Consider the following 21332-nt stretch of genomic DNA (forward strand, 5'->3'; position numbering starts at 1 on the left):
AGTGTTTTTGATACAAATTAAACAAGCATTATATAATTTATTAATTAATAAATATAAGAGGTGATGAGTGATCGTGGAGTGAATTATATTAGCTGCTTACTCTAAGACACAGAATTTTTTTCGTGGGAGTTTTTTTTTTCCTTTTCCAATTGGATATTGTTGTGAATCTGAATGTTAAGCCCACTGAGGCAAACATTATGCGATTGCACTGGATTTTATTTTATTGCAACCATGTGCTGCTATATAAATAAAACTGACTTGACTTCAAATATAACACATTATGTGGAGGCATGTAATTTTTTTTACAGGGTGGATTATCACAGGGTTAGAAAATTAACAGTTAAAGTATGTTAAAACAAGGTCAACTATATTTAGTTGGGTCCACATTTTTTGGAATTCTCTTTTATGGTACAGGTACCTTGTGTTGTATATCTAATTGCTAATAAAACTCCAAAAACTTTTTGATCTTGCACTTAATGACTAATGATGACATTTAATGATTGATTTCACGCCACTGGGCATTAGATAATGCGCCAACAAATGGCTCATCGTCGGTCATCTCAGTGTATTGTACTGTATTTCTCTATTGAATATTAGAGCTCAACAGGTTTAGACAGCCCATTAACCGCATCATAAATGTGTAAGACCCCTTTCAGCACCAACTCACCCTCTTGTCCCCTCACCTTAGCACACTCTCACTCTGAGTGCTGCTCCTGTTGAACTCTTTAAGGGTGTCGTCAGTCTCCTGTGCTTCTTGCTCACTGGAGGGTGTGGGTGACTCGAGTGCCAGGGGAGCTTTGAATAACAGAGAGCGAGGGGGGAAATAAAAGGAATAAGCACCACAAGCCCTCAGTCTTCCAGAAGCAGAGAGAAGACACAGGAATAACCATGCCTGAGCCTGTCCCTGCAGGTATGCAGATACTTTTTGTGAAAGTATAATTCATTGTAATTAGTCTGGAGACTGGATTTCAGTAGCTGTGTTGAAGTTGGTTTGGATGGAAATTCTAGTGACGTGTATTTGCTTGCAACATGATATAATATGTAAGAGTGTTACAGAAATGCAAAATTTGATTCCCTGGTGTTTTTCAGTAATTTGTTTATGTTTATGACCAATCGTACTTTAGTGCATGAAAACAATGACCATCCAGTAATTCAAATGAATCAGATAATTCAGTATTCAAAAACATGCTTGGAGAAACTGGAGAATGGTAAGCCTGGTGCTATAAGATACAAGCAGATGACAAGATAAAATGATTTAGTATAATGCTCAGGGGGGGAGGAGCGATGACACTCAGGGGTTCAGACTCACAAGTTAGAATCCCTACATTACCCACAGTACTTTACTGCAAATGTATTTTGCAGCCCAGCTGAAGAAAATGACACATCACTGGTAGATGGTAGATGGCATTCAGTGTCACTGAAATGTACATGCTGTGCACACAGTGACAGCTTAGTGCTGTAGGTACACATAGTTGTAGCTGCAGCTTAATCTACGAGCCCTGCTATACACTTCATTAAGACACTTAGTTAAGTTTTCTCTTCCTTTATTGTATCATTTAGTTTATGCTGCTGTTGACATGTGCTGCATTATATTGAGAGCAGTTTCTATTATTTAATCTGTCCTCATTGATATAAAAGAGGTGATCAAAATAATAGAAACACCTGTCATTGTAATGCAGCACCACAAACACTACTCTTATATTGATCACACAGTTGAATCTACACATCTCTGTTACACATTTTCAGTTAAAATGCAAACTTGATACAACTAAAACTAGAACTAGAACTGTTATGTATAACACAAGACAAAATGCACAATAATATCGTCGAAAAAATATAACAAATGTTAACTGATATCTTTGCATTTTCCTTCTTAGCCTCCTTGTTATCTGTCCAAAAAGAATAGTTAAAAGCTCCTAACTAATCACGTGGCCAGCTGATATGACATCATGGGGGTCAGTATGTTAATGACATCAGACCTGAGAGCTCCATCTTGTTGACTAAATTGGAATGCTTCCGGAAACAGTTGTGGAAATTTAGCTCCAGCAGCTTCTGAAGTAAATACTGCTGTAGCCATGTGTCTGCTGTCTTCATGTGCTTTACAGCATTTAAAAAACAATGCAGTCATTTTAAATTTTAATATTCTCAGGGCTTATTTATTTTTTTACCATTTTTTGCCTCTTTTTCCAGAATCAATACATGGAAGGTTCATAATATCAACATGCAATAACATCAACACTCCGTTTACCTTTTGCAATTACAGCTATTTAATGCAAAAAAAAATGCTGAATTAAAAGCAAAAAGAAAAGCAGATTGGCAGATTAATTTTAATTAGAAAAACTGTAGATTGTATGTGCATTAATGAGCTTTTTTAAGATAAATAGTACACACAGCCTGTTGGTGTGTGAGTCTATGAAATACATTTTCTCCTATAAAAGTTCCCATTTGGCAGCTTTGGGTAAATGTCAGTTCTTATAACTAGTTGTTTTTTGTCCTTCAGTTCTGTGAAGTCATCTGTCCACCTCTTGGACTCACGGTGCCCTTAAGTCACAGGGCTGACAGAAACCTAAGATAAAAGACTGTCGTAGCAGACGAGTCTATAAGAGGAGCTGAGCTTTACTAGCTAAGACTGTCAAACCCCTTCTTCTAATTTCTAAAGTGATCATGCTCTGATGGTCAATGTAATGGCTTTTGCTGGAGTTGTTAGCACATTACTCCTAATTCTACTTCCTGCTATTCGATTCTTACTCTCTGCATCTGTCTCCAGGCTAGTCTTTTAAAAGATCAAAGCTGGGCCTATTTTATTTTTATCCCAGAAACATAACCAGGCACCACTTTTATTAACCATATACAGGCACAGAGGTTATCCGTGTAATATGGATTCGATTCCACTTTCCACTTACTGTATGCCTGCACCACCCACTGCTCCATCATTCCAAGTGCAACTGTAATGCTAGGTATGGGGATATGATCACTAGCCACTAGTCAATTTGTAACTCTACAGGATGACTTAATGTGACTTTTCAGGAAAAAAATTGTTGCAAACTGTTCAGCAAACCGATGTATCTTACTATAGTCCAATGAAATACTGGTAACATTTTCACACTTCACTTCACAGTGTAACACTAGTTTTTTCTTTACACACAAGATGAGATCTTTTCTGAGCTCCTTCACTTACACAGCCTTAAGTAACAGCTAAAAATACCCCACAATAACCTCTGACCTTTACACTTATTTTATTCCTCATATTTCAAACTTTCATAGTGTATCAAGTTTTGTTGTAGCCCTTTCACAGTCCCAGCTGAGATAAATCATTTTGTAATCTGTCACTTTAATCCAGAAAGTTCCCTTGTGGTCAGCAGGCCTGACACTCCCTCCTGAAAGTGATGTTGCTCCAGTGTCGTCAATCAAGCACACGACAGTTTTCTAGTCAGTGGTTTGAAGCTATCATATGATTCATGGTCATAATTCTTGTCATCGTCTTGACCTGATGAAACACTATGAGGTCAAGTTGAATCAAAACTGCTCTGTGAAGTTTCTCCAGCTTCCCAACACTGTTTATCTTCTGCATGACACAAAAACCATGAGAAAAATTAATGTGATGATCACTCTTCTCTAGGTTAAACATATCACAACCTATGAGATAGGGTTAGAAGTTATTCACTTAGATCAGTGAGTAGATATACAACTTTTTTAATGTATCCATCCGCTATAATTAAAAAAGTTCTTTCCTCTTCAAAATAAATACATTTCACACGAGGTTTTTAGAAGTTCAGGAGTCACAGGTTACCAATTACAGAAAAATGTTCTAAATTAGTTCTGATAACCATTTGCAATTTAAAATAAATGTGTGTTTGCTTCCAGCAGATCCAAATCAAAAAGCGTTACATTATGTGTCGCTGAGATAACTTTGTAGACCTATTTGTATGCTGTTCGGAGAACCTGGAGCTCCTTCGAGGTTTACCAAGGTCAGATCATCTAAAACCTGTCTTTATGTCAGTAAATCAGGCTTCCATTGATAAAATGGAGGTAAACAAACAGTGAGGCAAAGACCTGAGGTATCTAAACTCGTCACAACAACTACTTATTGATTTATTGAGATAAGTGTGACTTACATTTCCAGAAATAAAATGTACGGAGCTATAGGGAGCTTGTTTACAATAACACCGTTACCGACCAAAGCGAAAAGAAAAAAACGAGAATAAAAAACAAAAAAGGAACCTTTACTATTAAAAAATGACCTTAATCTGAACAGTCGCACTCATAACAAGCATATTTTGCAAAATCACACTAATTATTCATCTACCACCATGACTAATAACTTTGCCAATACATAAAGCCACAGACAGTCTCCGAAGGGAACAGTGAAACTGTGAGGAACAGCTGTGCAGGAGTTCATTACCCTGCTTCATCACAAAATTGTTGAAGATGATCAAGATTCTTGGCCTGAGTGGACTGACTTAGCAGATGCTGATGCAGATTTACGCTTGGTGCAGGTGTGAAATCCCCTTAAGGCATGTGTAAAAGCATTAATACTAAAGACTTTGTGTGGTGAGCAGTGCTCCAGCTTGTATGTTAGCACATTTTTCTATTTTGTACCAAGAAAGCAGCAAGTACTGTATGTTATTTAAGAACTTAAATGGGCTAAATGCCGTACACATATGTACTTTAACATAAGGATCCATGTGAAGCCAATATGTCTATATGTTGCTGTATGGAAAAATCAAAAACACATTACTGGTATATTTAGCCATAAAACAAAATAATTACAATTCATGACACAATGAAGTGAAAACAATGTAATTTCATAAAACCTTTTTTAACCAGAAAAGCACAACAAGCCTCAAGTTAATAGCAAAGTAAGTAAGGTCAAAGTGCTCTGACTATTCAAGGAAACTATGTTCAACTAAAGAGAATGTGGCATGACTTCAGGGAGATCATAAGACACCATCTCTGGCCTTTACGAGCTCCTGCAGTGACCCTCATGGAGACACTTGGGGTATTGGGTATTTTATATCCCTCTATTTCAGTTGAGAATTTCCTTTTACTAGATTTAGCCCATAACAATTAAACCCACAGAACTCCACACTCAAAGCAAGTGGACTGAGTGCCTTGTTCTAACGTTGCAGTTGGGCCACAGAAAATGTTTTGCCAGTCAGCAAACACGGTTTGGTGAATTTATAATTTAAGGGAATTTAAGTTCAAACATAGCCATTTTATAGACTGTATCTGGTTACCCAGCAGCCAGTTTTCTTAGATTTCAGTCAATAGTCAACATTTATAGACTCACAGTAAAATCAGACATACTCTAAATGTTCCTAAAATAGCCATGTTATACATACCTTCAGCTACAGTAAACTGGAGGAGGAGCTAAGCCTTCTGACCTTCTGTGCGCTTTACATTATCACACAGTGACTTGATTATAGCTGTCGCATTTTCACTTTTCACTCACGTATGCTGTAAACTGCCTGTGTCACTGTTCTGACTTGGCGTGGGTGTGTAATCAGCATATCCCGAGTCTTCATCTATAACTATTTTCACCTTTTTCCATAATGGCATCTTTATTTTCAGGCATTTTTACCAAAAACCTGTATATAATACATTATCAGATTACTGAAGGTTTTCACCCACCTGTCTTTGAATTATGTCATTTCAAATTATGATTTTAATAAGCTGTATATGAGTGATTGAGGGACAGTGATTTTCTTATTTTCTTGCCTTTTTTTTGTCTATTTGGGTGAGCTTAGTGCTTTCACACAGCAGTTCTGAAGCAGGTCTGAATTGAACTGCCTATTTAATAATGCATTTAAGCTAATCACTGGGGTAATTATCTGAGTAATACAGAACAAGTGGTTTTAAGAGATAACATGTTGAGTAATTGTCAAGTGAGGAAAATAACCCAATATGTCAGTCACATCAGATAAGGCATCATGAAGCTACTGAAGGGGATAATGTAATTGTTATGCCACTTTAAGTAAGTGTTTGCATTCTATAGCCAGCCTACAGCATTTGTCATATGTGTTACCCTGAACTACATTGAAATTGTGTGGTAATAGATTTTGTTTATTGCGTTGTTATAATTCAATGTCACAAATGAGCAAAGTGACTCTTCTTTTTGGTTGCCGTGTGTATGACCCGTATACTCTACATGCTAAAAGCACCTATGTTGGTGGTTTTGGAATGTATACTTTGACTCCAAAGAAGTTACCCATATGTACTGAGCAGGTAAGATGAGCCATCTGTGTGGATTCAAAATAAAGGGATTGCAGCTGGATGGATTTGAAATACTTGTGAATTTACATTTCACAGATATGAAAACTTTTTTACAGCAGCCTTTGATGAACATTTCACTACAAGAATGGGTATCTTCAAGTTTTGGTGCTGTATATGATAAATGGCTCAGCTGATCAGTTTTTGTTCCTATGCATTGTTTTTCAAGTTTACTTTTATCCAAATACAAAATAATTCACCTATATATTAGGAATATAGCTAATTTTCATCCACCTTTCTTAGATCCACAATCCACAGACGGAGGTAAGGCAGAACCCTGCTAATTACATGGTTCGGTTTATATATACAGAATGCATCTTTGTAACCATTTAAATGTATTCTCATATGAGTATATACATGTGCAAAATGGTGTGTGAGGATTACAGAATCTGCATGATTTTTTCAGGTCATAGGTGTGAACAAAATGTTTTTGTGATGTATTTTGTAAACAACCAAAATACATGACCTAATATAAATAATAACTGTCTGTAGTTCAAATGAAATGAATATGCCAAAGTTTAAAGCATAGGTTCACTTCTTTCAAGCACAGTCGAGCGCAACACAAGAAGGAAATTTATACGAAGAAGACGTTAACTTTAGAATATGTTCACTTCATTTGAATATCTGAAACTTATGTTAGCTTTACATATGGTTTTGAATTCATTTTTGCACAGAATGAGGACCGACAGTCCAGTCCACTTCCCTTTAAATGGGTTTAGATGAGGATCATAGCCAGTGTGAACAGGAGTAATGGTTAGAGCAACACTTGTTTTGGGACAGACTTGCAAAATGGTGAACCTGTGCTTTAAGTAAATGATTGCAAATGGTACTGTTACATGGATTTCATGTTGAATATTGTTCTTTATTCTGGTACTTACATAGACATATACTGTATTAGTATATGTGACAGTGTGTTTGATCTTAACCTTGGTTTGGTTTTACTGTATGTACAACATACAGTACAATTTAGCATTTTTATGCTGTATTCCCAAGTAAAATATATAAAATATTTACTGTATGCTATGTTCTTTTTCTGTGATCCTATTTTTTGTTTATTTATTTATTTATTTGTGCATGCAGTAACCCTGAACATGTTAAAGGCAAACATGTCAATTTGTGAATGCAAAGTGGGTTGGATCCGGGTGATTTCTTTTTTAATCAAATGTGTTGGTGCATGATGCCTCTGTTTTTATGTCTGTTGGTTGGTTTCTGTTGCTACTGTACTGTGTGTCTTCTTCTGCCAGTGTTTGCTTCCTAGCTGCTTTTTTTTCAGTTTCATTTGCTTCCTTGTCTGCAGCAGATTCAGAAGCTGATGGCCATGGTAAGAAATAAGTGATATTTACATTTACGTCTATCTTTTGACAATTTGATTTTGACCCTCCAAAAGTAGGAGTTGAGTGTTTTTTGCAGTATGATGTGTATCATTGTGGGTATGTTCAGGTTCGATGTTAGATTTTATGTGAAGTGTTAAGTTGGCCTGGGTGAATTTTATATATTATTTGAAATAATGCTGATTACAATAATTTTGACTGATGCTTGCAAGCTTAAAAATGGGGTGTTTACTGTTAAAAACTTTTTTATGGATGGACAATTTTTTTTATTTTGTGTTCTTATTTTCAACTAAGTAACACTCATCACAAGGACTAATAAATGTTATTTGGGCTGCTTCTGCAAACTGGTCAAATAAAAAGTTTACAGTTCTGTGTCAGTATGCCAGAGCTGCAGGCAAATACATAATATGCAGGAAGCTACATTACTCATATTTTACTGTTCCCCTGAAAATCCCCTACGGAGCGCTTAACTTATTGCAAGTTCGTAATAGCTATCCCTGGAATACCACATATTTCACACCTACAGCTCGCCAGATCTGAAAGCCACTGAGACCTCACTGGAGAGGTCTTGTTGGGAGTTTAGTGTGTCCTGCTATCCCTGTCTCATTTGCCTATTCTGTTATCCTTTAATGCTGCCAGACATCTCACTTACAAATGATGCTGTTTATGTTCTTTTAGCAATTCAGAATTAGTTTTTCCATGTAAAGAGTGTTGCCCTTTCCATCTGTGACCTATGATACCAGCTCTCTTTTGCTTATGTCCCGCTGGCAATTTTAAACAGTTTGAGTGGAAACACAGCTGTGGTTCATACAGTTATTGTGGGACAATGGAAACTGTTACTAACATATCAAGTGATAACATACCAAGTGTCATCTGATGTGAAGACACTTTTAAAGTTGCTCCATCACTTAACATTATGCTTTATTAGGAAATTGCATGAAGCACTTGATGGCCTACATGATCTACTGTGCATCAAAACCACAAGGACAATTCATAAGCCATGCTCGGTTCTTACACAAATTGGGGTTTTAGAAAGCGAAGCTGAAGAGTAGTTACTCAAATTATGAAGCTGCTCCTGTGTTCCAATGGCACAGCTCTCAAAGCGTTGAGTTGAACATCTTCTGGAGCAGACTGGATGGATGGATGTCACATGGACTGGAACAATTCCACTGTAAAAGTGCAGTAAGCCCTACAAATGTATGTGAAACATTCTGGACTTACTTTGCTTAAGGAAAACACAGACAATAACAAGCTTTTCTTTATCCCAGTTGGACACTTGGGTGAGCTTAACTAAAGGCTTTAGTGGCTACTGAGAAATCTGTAATCTTCTGTCCAGTGCACATAGTCAGATTCTCATTCTTATTCTTGGATTTGTAGGTCTCTATGGTGATTTTAGCACATGGCCTGGTAGACTAAATTGTCCAGTGTCCTTTTTAGGCTGTTTGGCCAGTGTGGCAACACTGGCAAGTGTGCAAAAGTTGTAGCCACAGACTTTTCTGAAGCCAGCAAGACTGCTTGAGGATGTTTACTGCTTTGCTAAAAATTGCCCTGAAATGTTGCTTGCTGGGCCATGTGAGGGGTCAAGCAGCCTGGCTGAGGTCATCCATTATCTCCTGTTAGGGTCGTGGGGGTGCTGGAGCCAATCCCAGCTGTCTGCTAGAGGTCATTAAATGTTAAAATTGGCTATTGCCCTAGTTGTTACCTCTGTAAATTAATGGGGAAAGAAGCCATGTGCTTTTGGTCCTATACCAGCTTCTTTATTGCTGTTTGCACTTAGAAGTGCACAACTCGTCATTTGTCTCACCTAAAATGAATTCCCATCCCTGAATGTGAGACTCAGCAAGCTCCTCCTGCTGTGGCATCAATTACCCAGAGGGAGGAATGCTATACTGTACTAAAAGAGAAGCAAGCACAATCACTTTAACAGAGCATAAAGGGAACCTGCATGGAAGAAAAACAAAAAGAGATCAGCAAATGCAAACTGTGCACAATACCATTTGTTACTATAACTCATGTGCCTGCACCGCTAAGACAATATTTCTCTTGAGCCTCCCCCATGTTCAGTCCAAAAACAAGTTACATTTAGCAAAGTGCCAAGTGATTTGAGTCAACATTTTAGCTGGTTGGCTGAGGAAAGTTTAAAGAGGAACTTTATCAAAAAGAAAGGAGGTGGTTGAGTTTAAAAAGGCTGTTTAGAAAACCTAAATATGTATGTGAGAAATGCAATTTTTCAAAAAAGACAAATAATTTTGGGCCAGATGAAGATCCAAGGAACATCTCCTGATGATTACATGAGATTTATTCACTTTTTTTGGATACTAATTACAGAGAATCAAAATCACTGTAGGGCATTCTGACGTTTCATGCAGAAACCATTAGTTTTGATACATTTTTTTTCTACCATTTGTTTGACTGAGAGTTTTGACTGCATCGTACTGCACAGCACTGAGTTTGCAGTCAGTATTTTCTATTAGATTGGAATTTTAGTTTGGGAATTGCTTATCTTAGCGAGGCTGTTGAAAGCTATACCCATGGGGGTGAGGTGTGTGTCGGGGATTATCATCAATTAGCCACCTGCAGACTGAGGCCCTTGCACTAGTATTGCTTATGAAAGTTACTGCTAATTTTTTTAAAAAAAGAACATTCTGCTATAGAAAACCCTTGAATGTTAAAAGAATAAAGTGTACAGATCAACTGGAGTTGAATTAGTCCCATAGTCTCTTGATAAGGAAATGTGACAAACTTTGTTAGAAATTATAATATTCACAACACAACAATGCATCTAAAGAAAAACCAACTGATGTCTTCTAAGTTACACTTCAGTGGTTTATGTAGGTGGCCTGGGGTGAACGTCTTCTTCTTCATGAAGTAAAGTAATTGCCTCCTTTGTGGCAAGCAGCCTTGCAAGATCAGTCCAAATAAAGTAATCAAGGTAATTTCAAATAATAAGTTATACAAGGTTTGGTGATTAAAAGTGCAGTACTCATTTGCATTTGATTACATTTTGTTGTGATTGATAACAGTCATGATCTTACCTTCACGAATAAAGTTGTGATTGCATTTCACTGCGTGGTCTATTAATGTTAATAATTCTACAGAATAATCATTCTGTACATGCTGTCCAATTGTTTTACCTCATGAGTTTACACAGTCTTATGGTACAGTATAACAGCCAAATTGTTATACTTCCATATGGTAAACAGGGGTATTCGTTTTTCTAAACTCAGGCAAAGGCTGCAGATTAGAGTAAGGGCGTGCTCAAAGCACACTGTTGCTGTCCTTTGCATGCAAATGTGATGTTCTGAAATGCAAATGTATGCATACTATTTGTTGTGGTGTGATATTCAAATATCATGCTCAGTAAATATATGTAATGGAGTGACTGGGGTATAGTTAAATAGACTGGACCCATTAGCGCTACAGTAGGTATATGCAAAAAAAAGTATATAAGACTAAGGGTTTTGTATAAGATGACTAATAAAGATGCTAATGTTAATGGAAACTTTGCAGAGTTGTTTTAGGATCTGGGCTCTTAAAATCTGGACTGGCTAAATTTTGATCTGGGTAGAAAGTGCTAACATATAAAGGTCAACAGGTGCTGTAGCTAAAAGTTTTATAATTAGCACTCTCAGAATATATAAACACATCCTGGACCTTCTAATTTGCTAATGACATTTTGCTGCAGTAATTAAATATCTGTATCATGTACTACTCTATGCATCACCTTTGCTTGTGTGAAAAAAATGGAACACAGCCAATCTGCTCTCTAGTCCTTGTGAATGGCTGGTCTGATGAAATAGTTCTGTCCCTGTAGAAACAACATTTAGGATGTCGAATTTATTGGTATAATTTTCTGCAATCTTTTGCTACAGTACTTGGAAGAAACAAGCAAAGAAACAAAAAAAAAAACAAAGAAACAAAAGAGAAAGAAAGAAAAAAATCCTGATTCTGACCTTTATTTCTCTTAGCGTTGCTCATTGTGTTTGAAATCATAATGAATTTGGTCACATTTATACTAAACAAGAAAAATTATAAATGCATATAAAATTTTATTTTTTAAATATAGAGCTGATATAATTTGCAAATCACAACTTTGCATAGACAATAAATATGGTTTTCATTTTGTAAATTTGTTGTAGATGTTTACAAAACATCTCATTTATCTCCAATGTCTTTTAGTTCATCAAGCCAAATGTTGGTTTATTATTTAGTAGTCGCAATACTTTATAATTACAAATCCAAATGTATGTGTGAATCTAAATGTTTCATGAGAGCTTATGTGTCTAAGCATTTTACTTTGCTTTCGCTTTTTGCATATTGTGAAACCCACTTGAATTTAAGGTCTATTCTGCGTGTGTGTGTGTTCGTGTGTTTGTTTTTGTGTTCGGTGAATGTATTGTTTTTTGTTTTGTTTTTTATAAAAATGTAAGTGACCATATTTTTTCTCCTTCCTTTCAGAGTCCACTGAGCTTTCTGGGCTCTTTGTAGAGAAACCTCCAGAAAATGTGGTCGCTGTTACAGGTTCGAAATACAGTAATTGTCAGTGCAGACCGAAAACAGTAGCAATCAATAAATACAACCTGGTTACTGTTATCTGAAGTTATACATGTCACTTTTGTTTGTTTGTTTGTTTGTTTGTTTTTGCAGGAAGTGATATCACATTCGTGGCCAAGGTTGACTCGAGCACCCTGACTAGAAAACCCACCATGAAATGGCTGAAGGGCAAGTGGATGGACCTCGGTAGCAAGGCTGGGAAGCATATGCAGTTTAAAGAAACCTATGACAGAAATACTAAGGTGTGTCAAGTTGTCAGAGAAAGATGTTCTTCTTTCAGAGGTAACAAGGTAACTAAACTAAGTATTAATATCAGGGTAATATTTTCTCCCCAAGATCTACACTTATGAAATGAAGATCATCAAAGTGGTTGCTGGAGATGCCGGGGGCTACAGGTGTGAAGTGTCAACGAAAGACAAATGTGACAGCTCCACCTTTGAGATCTCTGTTGAGGGTGAGTGAAAATTGACTCTGTCCCACTGAGGCCTGCTGAGTTATTCCGTACATGCTGATGTTTTGATCTGATCCAGTTTTAATTTGGGTTCTTTGCAACTTCTCTTGTTACAGCTGCACAGCAGGAGGGGCAGGCGGATATTTTGTCGGCCTTCAAGAGAGCGTAAGTGCATTGGGGTTCACCTTTTAGCCACTGGAACTTTATGTGCAATAAAACATACACAGTAGATACAGTAGACTATAATTTTTTTCCAATGTGTGTATGCGTGTGTGTTTGAGTGTGTGAAAATGTCTTTCAGTATATAACGCGGAAATAATTTGATATTGTGCCATGTCAGAAAATGTGGTTGATCTTGTATACAATCTGTATATTTGTCTGCTTCCGCTTATACAGGGATGCTGGAGAGGACGAGGGAGAGCTGGATTTCAGTGCTCTGCTGAAAGCCACTAAGAAGTGAGATGCTAAATGTTCCATTGTTTGCAAGATTATAAAGCAGAGACTAATTTTTTTTTTTTTAAATTAAAACCCTTGTTGCTTCTTTAGTCTTGTTTGCAAACGTATCCCTTTTCCATGACTGACAGAAAGAAGAAACCTGAACCAGAGGAGCCAGAGATTGACGTGTGGGAATTGCTCAAAAATGCTCATCCGAGCGAATACGAGAAAATCGCCTTTAAGTATGGCATCACTGACCTGAGGGGCATGCTGAAACGCCTGAAAAAAATGAAGGTTGAGATCAAGCACAGCGAGGGTAAGTCAGGTCAGATGCAGGGTAAAGGGAGAGGAAGAAGAAGAGAAGCATTTGAAGTATGAAGGAATGAATCTAGGGGGTGGGATTTTACCTCAGGGAAGGTAGAGATAGAGGTACAGCAAGGGACGATTACGGCACCATGAAAGAGGGCAGATAAAATAACAGAGTGATTTAAGGAAATGATGAGTTGTCCATTTTAAATTTTCCCTTTCCCGTCTGCAAATCCAGCTTTCCTGAAGAAGCTTGAATCTTGCTACTCAGTGGAAAAAGGCAAGAAGATTGTCCTGAGGTGTGAAGTGGTTGATCCTGATGTCCAGGTCAAATGGTTGAAGAATGGCCAGGAGATCAAACCTTCAGCCAAGTACATACTTAAAAGTGCAAACACACGCACATACACCAATTATTGTCGGTTCACACAGACCCCTTTAGTTTCTTTTTTCACCAGACTAAGCAAGACATTTGCTCAATTAGACAGTAGTGTTATCTTGTATCATATTACTCATCAAGCTTAGATGAACTTGGTGGGTGAGGTTTTAAAAATATCAAGCTAAAATTATCAGTCATACTGTACTCTCCAGCGATGCTGCCATCAACATGTTTTATTTTTAGAGGGTCATAAGAAGCCTCCCAGTGGTTTAAGGAAGTTGCACTGCCAAGACATCTCACAGTATGCCTGCCCCACGTAGACTAACAGAGATATGCTGCAGGGACAAAGACCTTTAAAAATATATACTGTATATATGTGGCCTGAAAACTAAAATGGATGTACTGTATCAAAATTTTAATCTTTAATTTAATCTCTGTGTCACCTTTCAAGGTATTTAATGGAGGCAAATGGGAATGTCAGAACACTTACCATCAATAAGACTACTCTGGCTGATGATGCTGCATATGAGTGTGTGGTTGGCGAGGACAAGTGTTTCACAGAGGTGTTTGTCAAAGGTGCACCATCTCTTTTTTTGAACAGTTTGTCAGAAGTAACCGTCCAAGATTACGTGAACTGATACATGTCAACTTGTAGACCTCATAACACTGAGTTTCTGCTGCCCTACCCAGAACCCCCTATAACCATCACCAAACTGATGGACGACTATCATGTGGTTGTGGGAGAGAGAGTGGAGTTTGAGATCGAGGTGTCAGAGGAGGGCGCCCATGTCATGTGGTCAGTAAATATTATATCTTGCAACACTAACTGAACCAAGCATAACTCAGCATCAGGGTATATTGCTGTAATACTAACCAGGATACAGTTTTCTTCTAGTACTCTTTTCTGGTCTTACACATAAAGGAAGACGTCTGTTTTCAAACGTGACAGCTATTATTTGGTTTCTCGATGTGGTCATTCTAAAACTGTATAGGGGCCTTGCCCTGGATCCCCCAGTTTGTTATTTGGTGTATTTCACGCAAACACAGTTTTGAATTTCAGAACTTTGATGAAACTAAACACTTCACTTTCCTTTCGTATTAAAACAAAACCTCACCTACAGTAATACGTGCATCAACCTGCTCAAAGGATTTGCTTTGTTTAGATGTTCATCAGATAATTTATGGTCTAATATATTAAATTTAATAAAGAAAATAAAATCTGAATTTACAATTATTATCCCACAAGGACATGTAGAACATATTAGGTTGACTTCTATGGTTAGAATTTAAAGCTCAGTTTTTTTATGTTTTTGTCTTTGAGATATTGTTTTTATTTTTGGATGTTGATGTTTTTATCTTGAGCTTTGTGCAACATGCTAAGATTCCTTTCTTTCAATTTGCCTTTATTATTAAATAAGTTTGAAACAAATGGTATATTAATATCCATTAGCATATACTAGCAGGAATTAAATGCTGGAAAACTGAAAGGAAAAAAATCTAATTGAGATTTATCTATCTCAAAGATTTGTTTCAAGGTATGTTATGATTTTATTTCATGGATAAAGGCACAGTATGTGTTGGGTTCTAATAACCACAACAGCGCTGATTACACCAGAAAGTACAGTTCTACAACAGTGAAATAAACACAGAAGTCGACTTTGTCTTTTACTTGCTGCAAGGGGAGCCGGCGGGTCTCAGTGACAGTTGCACTCACCCGAACACAGCCACTCCAAAGAGTATCCCCTTGCAAGCTCTTTTTATTGTAAACAGGACAGAACAGAGAAGGGTATACCTTTACATGATTGGACATTTCATGCATACATTACTTTTCTTCAAGTCAAACCATCTGGTTACTGAACAACCAGATATTCTCACCCAAGAAGGAATGTGGACACATGATGTATGTCCTGCTCTACAGGTCCTAAACTAGAAGATTTACAGAACAGGATGCACCTCCTGCTCTGTCCCAAGGGTAAACTAAATTAAGAAAGAATGTAGCGTAGAATACATACATCACACCAAGTTGACCATGTGAGTCCTGTGACCTACCACTCTTCACATAATGATAACAACACAAAGAATATAATATAGAATATAATAGAAAATATAACAAACTCCAACAGTATGCATTATTTATAGCACCTAGCAGGAACTTTATTTTCACAGTACCGATGAATGCAAGGAGCACTCATGTTTTTGTTGTAGTATGACATAAAATCCTACATCAAATAAAGTGTTGTTTTTGTGTATTAAATATTTATCAGTGGTATCTTGTGCCCGTCATTTAATGTTGATTTTCAGGTTTTTTGAGGATCAAGAGCTTCACAAAGACAAAGATTCCAAGTATCGCTTCAAGAAAGACGGGAAGAAGCACACACTTATCATCCAGGAGGCTACGCTGGATGATATTGGAATGTACCATGCTTGGACAAATGGGGGGCATACCAAAGGAGAGCTGGAGGTGGAAGGTACCACAGAAAAACAATAATAATGTCATTTGTTTTCATTTTTCTTCAGTTTTTGTTTTTTTCCAACTATTAAGAATAAGGTAATTGTTTTAGATTAGCTTTTTTAGAAAGAGGTCACTGCGGTTTACAGACAATTGACTATATTTAGTCTGGATTTTCTGTCATTTAAGTGTGTGCTGTTCCATACAGAGGATGCAGCTGAATTTCACTGCTGGCCCAGGGGCTTAGAGCCTGTCTTTATAAACAAACCAACAACTCATGGCAGCTGGTGTCAGGATGTTACCATTATGAACCTTATCCTCCCTCTCTTCTCACCACCACACACATTCTCTCCTGTCTGATCTGTTTTCTTGTGGTTTCCAATCTTTTATTCAGAAAAACAACTGGAGGTGTTGCAGGACATAGCTGATCTGACAGTTAGGGCAACAGACCAGGCTATGTTCAAGTGTGAGGTGTCCGACGAAAAGGTCACAGGAAAGTGGTACAAAGATGGAGTGGAGGTTTTGCCAAGTCAGCGCATCAAAATGACTCATGTTGGAAGGTACAAGCATGGGGGAGAAACTCCTCCAGGCTAGAGAAACGAATGTTATGATATTTGCCCGACTGAAAACGATATTTTTATTTTATGAAGCAGATGTTTTCCCCAAATCATCCCTCCTTTGTTTCTCGTTTCAGGTTTCACCGGCTGATTATCGATGATGTGAAGCCAGAGGATGCAGGAGACTACACATTTGTGCCTGACGGATACGCCCTGTCACTTTCAGCCAAACTCAACTTCTTGGGTGAGAAAGACACAATGATTACAACACTGCACTTGAGGACATTCTAATTATGAGCAGCCTGTATAATACTGTCAACTTTTTTTCTTTTCAAAACAGAAATTAAGATTGACTATGTACCTAGACAAGGTAAGTAGCCTTAAATTAGCCTTAGATCACAAATATGAAAAAATTATTTAATATCATGTTATTGATATCCTATGAGAAACCAGATTCATACATTATCTCTAACCAGAGCCTCCAAAGATCCACCTGGACACGACTGGAAACATGGTGTCTCAAAACACTATCATTGTGGTGGCGGGCAACAAGCTCCGACTTGATGTTGAAATAACAGGAGAGCCAGCACCCATTGTTGTTTGGTCAAAAGGAGATAAAGTAAGCATGTCACAAGGGATGTTAAATAACATATTGCATGTAGCCAGATAAATAATTATGCTCATATTTTGGGGGGGCTGCATAACTTGCCGTAAATGCAGACAACAATGCCTAGCTAACACAACAGCAAACCTGAAAATCAAAGGAGAAAAGGCACAAATTCAACTATTATCATCATATGGTTAAAACAAGTGGCCCCTCTGCCTCTTCCATTGCCCCAGGTGCCTATGTTGCTCGTCCAAAACTCCCTAACCCACACACTTAGCGATGTTTGAACCAAATTTGGTTGCTGGGACAATTCTCTTTTCTTGTCACAAAGTTACATGTCATGGCACTAACCCGATGTTTTTCCCACCTGTTAGCCAGTCACAGCCACTGAAGGGCGTGTGAGGGTGGAGTCCAGAAAAGACCTAAGCTGCTTTGTCATAGAGGGAGCAGAGAGGGATGATGAGGGTAATTACACCATCTGTGTTACCAACCCTGCTGGAGAGGACAAGGCTGTGCTGTTTATAAAGATTGTGGGTAAGTGAAGACTTCACAATAAAAGTCGGTTTCTTTTCCAAACGTGTATTTCCAAGCTAACAGATATCTTATTTTAGATGTACCTGACCCCCCTGAGCATGTCAAATGCATCTCAGTGGGAGAGGACTATGCCACTATTGTTTGGGAACCTCCTAAATTTGATGGTGGTGCACCAATCAAAGGTAAATGATTTGTATCCATCATGCATTACTTCACTCTATATATTGTACTGAGGGAAAATGTAAATGACTGCTAAAAAGTAACATTTAAGATTTGTTTCATAGATATGGATTTATTTGTATGCTCAATTGTTTGTTCTTCTAGGTTATCTCATGGAGAGGAAGAAGAAAGGTTCCTCCAGATGGACAAAGCTCAACTTTGATGTATATGAATCAACTACGTATGAGGCTAAGAGGATGATTGAAGGAATTCTGTATGAGATGAGGGTGTTTGCTGTCAACAGCATTGGTTTGTCTCAGCCAAGTCTCAGCTCCAAACCCTTCATGCCTATTGGTAGGTTTTGCAACCAACTTGAGTGGCTTGCTCTCAGTCATGTCACTCCCTTACTGTTTCATGCATCTCCAGCCAACCCCGTGTGTTTCTCTCTCTCTGTCAACCCCAGCCCCAACTAGTGAGCCAATGCGTCTGTCGGTCCATGATGTGACTGACAGCACATGCAGCCTGAAGTGGCTTGCCCCAGAGAAGATTGGAGCTGGGGGCCTGGATGGCTACATCATTGAATACTGCAAGGAAGGAGGTGATAAAACTAGACAAAACACATGAAAAAAATGGGATACAATCACACTAAAAATGAATAGCAAGAACACAAATTGAGAAATGTTTTTTTAACATTTAAAAAATCTAACTGGCTGCTTGTAATTCTCTTTTTATTGCAGATACTGAGTGGGTGGTGGCAAACCAGGATCTTTGTGAAAAGCAGGGATATGTGGTGCGTAACCTCCCAGTTGGAGAGAAGATCAACTTCAGGGTGGTGGCAGTAAACATTGCTGGACGTAGTCCTCCTGCTATCATGTCACAGCCTGTCACCATCCGTGAGATCATGGGTGAGTCAGTCAGGTTAAGTTGTGAACAGACATAACTCAGAGTTTTTGTTTGTTCATGTTAAGTAGTAGAATTTTAGAATTTTGTTATGCTTAATGCTGTCATAGTATAATATGGTATATTTTTTATGAGATGTAATTTCCTGCTGTAGAACATCCTAAGATCCGCTTGCCTCGTGAGCTGAGGCAAAAGTACATCAGGAAAGTAGGAGACAAGATCAACCTGACCATCCCCTTCCATGTGAGAAACACACCTTAGCTAAGATTTTGGATCTGTTATATGTTTTGATTAAGAGACTGTATTCATCTTTTTTTTTCAGAGAGGATCATCTGCTAACTGATGACAGAAGTTCTGTTTCTATTATTGTTATGCAGACTTCCAACCATAAATAAAAAATATTAAAAATGATAAAAACCAACTCACCTTGAATATACTGTTGTCACACAGGGTAAGCCACGCCCAGTCGCAACCTGGTTCAAAGATGGTCAGCCCATTGATCCCAAAGAGGTCAATGTCCGCAACTCCAACGTAGACAGTATCCTTTTCATCCGCTCAGCAGAGAGGGAGCACTCTGGAAAATATGAGCTTGTTCTAAAGATTGAGAACATGGAGGACAGAGCTACCATTGACATCAGGATAATTGGTGAGAACGCATTTCAGTGGCAACAATTGTTTAAGAAAATTATTAATTGTAAGAAAATGCACTTTAAACGACGTAAAATTCATCAGAGTTTAACGAGTGAATACTAAAAATGTGACATTCACGTTTTATCTAAACAGAAAAGCCTAGTCCTCCTGTGAACGTGCGAGTGACAGAGGTCTGGGGCTTCAATGCAGCGCTGGAATGGGATCCACCAAAGGACGATGGCAACTCCGAGATTACTGGATACCTCATCCAGAAGGCGGACATGAAGACCAAGGTGTGAGGGACAAAGACAGCAAAGCTGCTGATTTAGTCACCTGCCTGCAGCTTAACAGCACCGCTGAGATTACCTCATGCCAGTTCTATATTCTCAATTAGTGGTCCTGTGTTTTTTATAATAAGTTAACTTTTCTTTTCTGTCTTCAGGAATGGTTCACCATTTATGAACATAACAGACGGCCAAACTGCACATGTTCAGATCTGATCATGGGCAATGAATACATGTTTCGCGTCTACAGTGAAAATCTGTGTGGTTTGAGCGAAGAACCACGCACCAGCAAAAACACAGCTGTCATTGCTAAGACAGGTGTGTGTATGTGTGTTTGTATGTGCGTATATTCACAGTATGTTAGGACTTCACTGTAGGTGTACGAGTTTGTAGTGCAAAGTGCAGACATCAAATAAAATGCGTTATCTCTCTGCTCTGATTTACTGGGTTTCACACCCCCCCCCCCCCCCCCCCCCCTCCCCCCACTTTCTCTGTAGGCCTGGTACATAAACCAACCCCCTACAAGGAGAAAGACATGTGTTGTGTGCCCAAGTTCACTCAGCCCCTGGTTGACAGATCTGCAGTGGCCGGTTACAGCACTGCCATCAGTTGTGCCGTCAAAGGCTTCCCCAAGGTAAATGGGCATGTAAAAATAGCCTTTGTAGCATGAGTCTCAGGAGAAGACAGACAATGACACTTGTCATTAGAAAACCAAGATCTGAAGGTTGCTGTGAGGGGGACTCTTAGCTACCTAGATCAGCCTTTTTCCTCAGCAGCCCAATAAGGGCAAGACATGGCCCCAAGACCTGGTTCAATCTACTTTATCATTTCTAAGCAGTTTTGTTGCACTTGTTTTTTGTGTGTGTTTTTTTTTTCTTTTTTTTCATAATTCAACTTTTCTGCATCCTAGCCTAAGATTATCTGGATGAAGAACAAAATGATCATTGGTGAGGATCCCAAGTACTTGATGCAGAACAACCAAGGAGTACTGACCCTGAATATTCGTAAGCCAAGCACCTTTGACGGAGGCAAATACTCCTGCTTGGCCGTCAATAATCTGGGCCAGGATGAAGTGGAGTGTAAGCTGGATGTTAAAGGTAAGAACATAGAGGACAAGGTTGCAAATTTTGGAGTCAGATGGAAAGGAGAGGATGAAGGCGTGAGTGTCACCAAGTCTGAGTGTCTTTGTATTTGTCTGTGCTTTAACAACATTCAGTGTGAAGACATTCACAGTAGATGTGATTGCATTTGGCTTTATTTTAATGAAACCTAACTTTATTCTTGATTTTGTCTCCCCACAGCTGCCATTGACCCGGATAAGAAGTGAGAAGCTGAACCGCAAAGAATGTGAAATGATATGAGCCAAACAGTGAATGAACAGTGAATTTCAGTATGTAGAGGACAACACTGTCAACACTGATTCAAATAAAATTTTATGTTACATGCTATAAATAATTGTTTATTTTGAATGTACTTCATTTCTCTGTTG

At 38.2% G+C, this 21332-nt stretch overlaps 1 protein-coding gene across 4 annotated transcripts; it reads left to right on the plus strand.

The window, feature by feature from the left end:
* Window positions 1-788: 788 nt before the first annotated feature.
* On the plus strand, window positions 789-21298 carry mybpc2b (myosin binding protein Cb). Of its 4 annotated transcripts, none has more exons than XM_067488157.1 (29): window positions 805-910; window positions 6514-6534; window positions 7568-7591; window positions 12060-12122; window positions 12249-12397; window positions 12492-12609; window positions 12723-12771; window positions 13003-13062; window positions 13191-13357; window positions 13586-13718; window positions 14175-14299; window positions 14414-14519; window positions 16025-16191; window positions 16567-16732; window positions 16867-16973; window positions 17070-17099; window positions 17206-17348; window positions 17711-17870; window positions 17948-18052; window positions 18195-18383; window positions 18493-18627; window positions 18767-18934; window positions 19084-19172; window positions 19380-19575; window positions 19713-19852; window positions 20002-20161; window positions 20341-20477; window positions 20754-20940; window positions 21145-21298. In XM_067488157.1, the coding sequence occupies exons 1-29, from the start codon at window positions 889-891 to the stop codon at window positions 21168-21170; spliced, it is 3342 nt and encodes a 1113-aa protein (XP_067344258.1). In that variant the 5' UTR covers window positions 805-888; the 3' UTR covers window positions 21171-21298. The 4 variants fall into 4 exon arrangements, with proteins under 4 accessions (XP_067344261.1, XP_067344258.1, XP_067344260.1 ...); XM_067488158.1 differs by having other exon boundaries at window positions 860-910; window positions 7571-7591; XM_067488159.1 differs by lacking the exon at window positions 7568-7591 and having other exon boundaries at window positions 829-910.
* The last annotated feature ends 34 nt before the right edge of the window (window positions 21299-21332 follow it).

The sequence above is a fragment of the Channa argus genome, chromosome 20 (genome assembly GCF_033026475.1).
Source record: "Channa argus isolate prfri chromosome 20, Channa argus male v1.0, whole genome shotgun sequence".
Classification (NCBI taxonomy): Eukaryota; Metazoa; Chordata; class Actinopteri; order Anabantiformes; family Channidae; genus Channa; species Channa argus.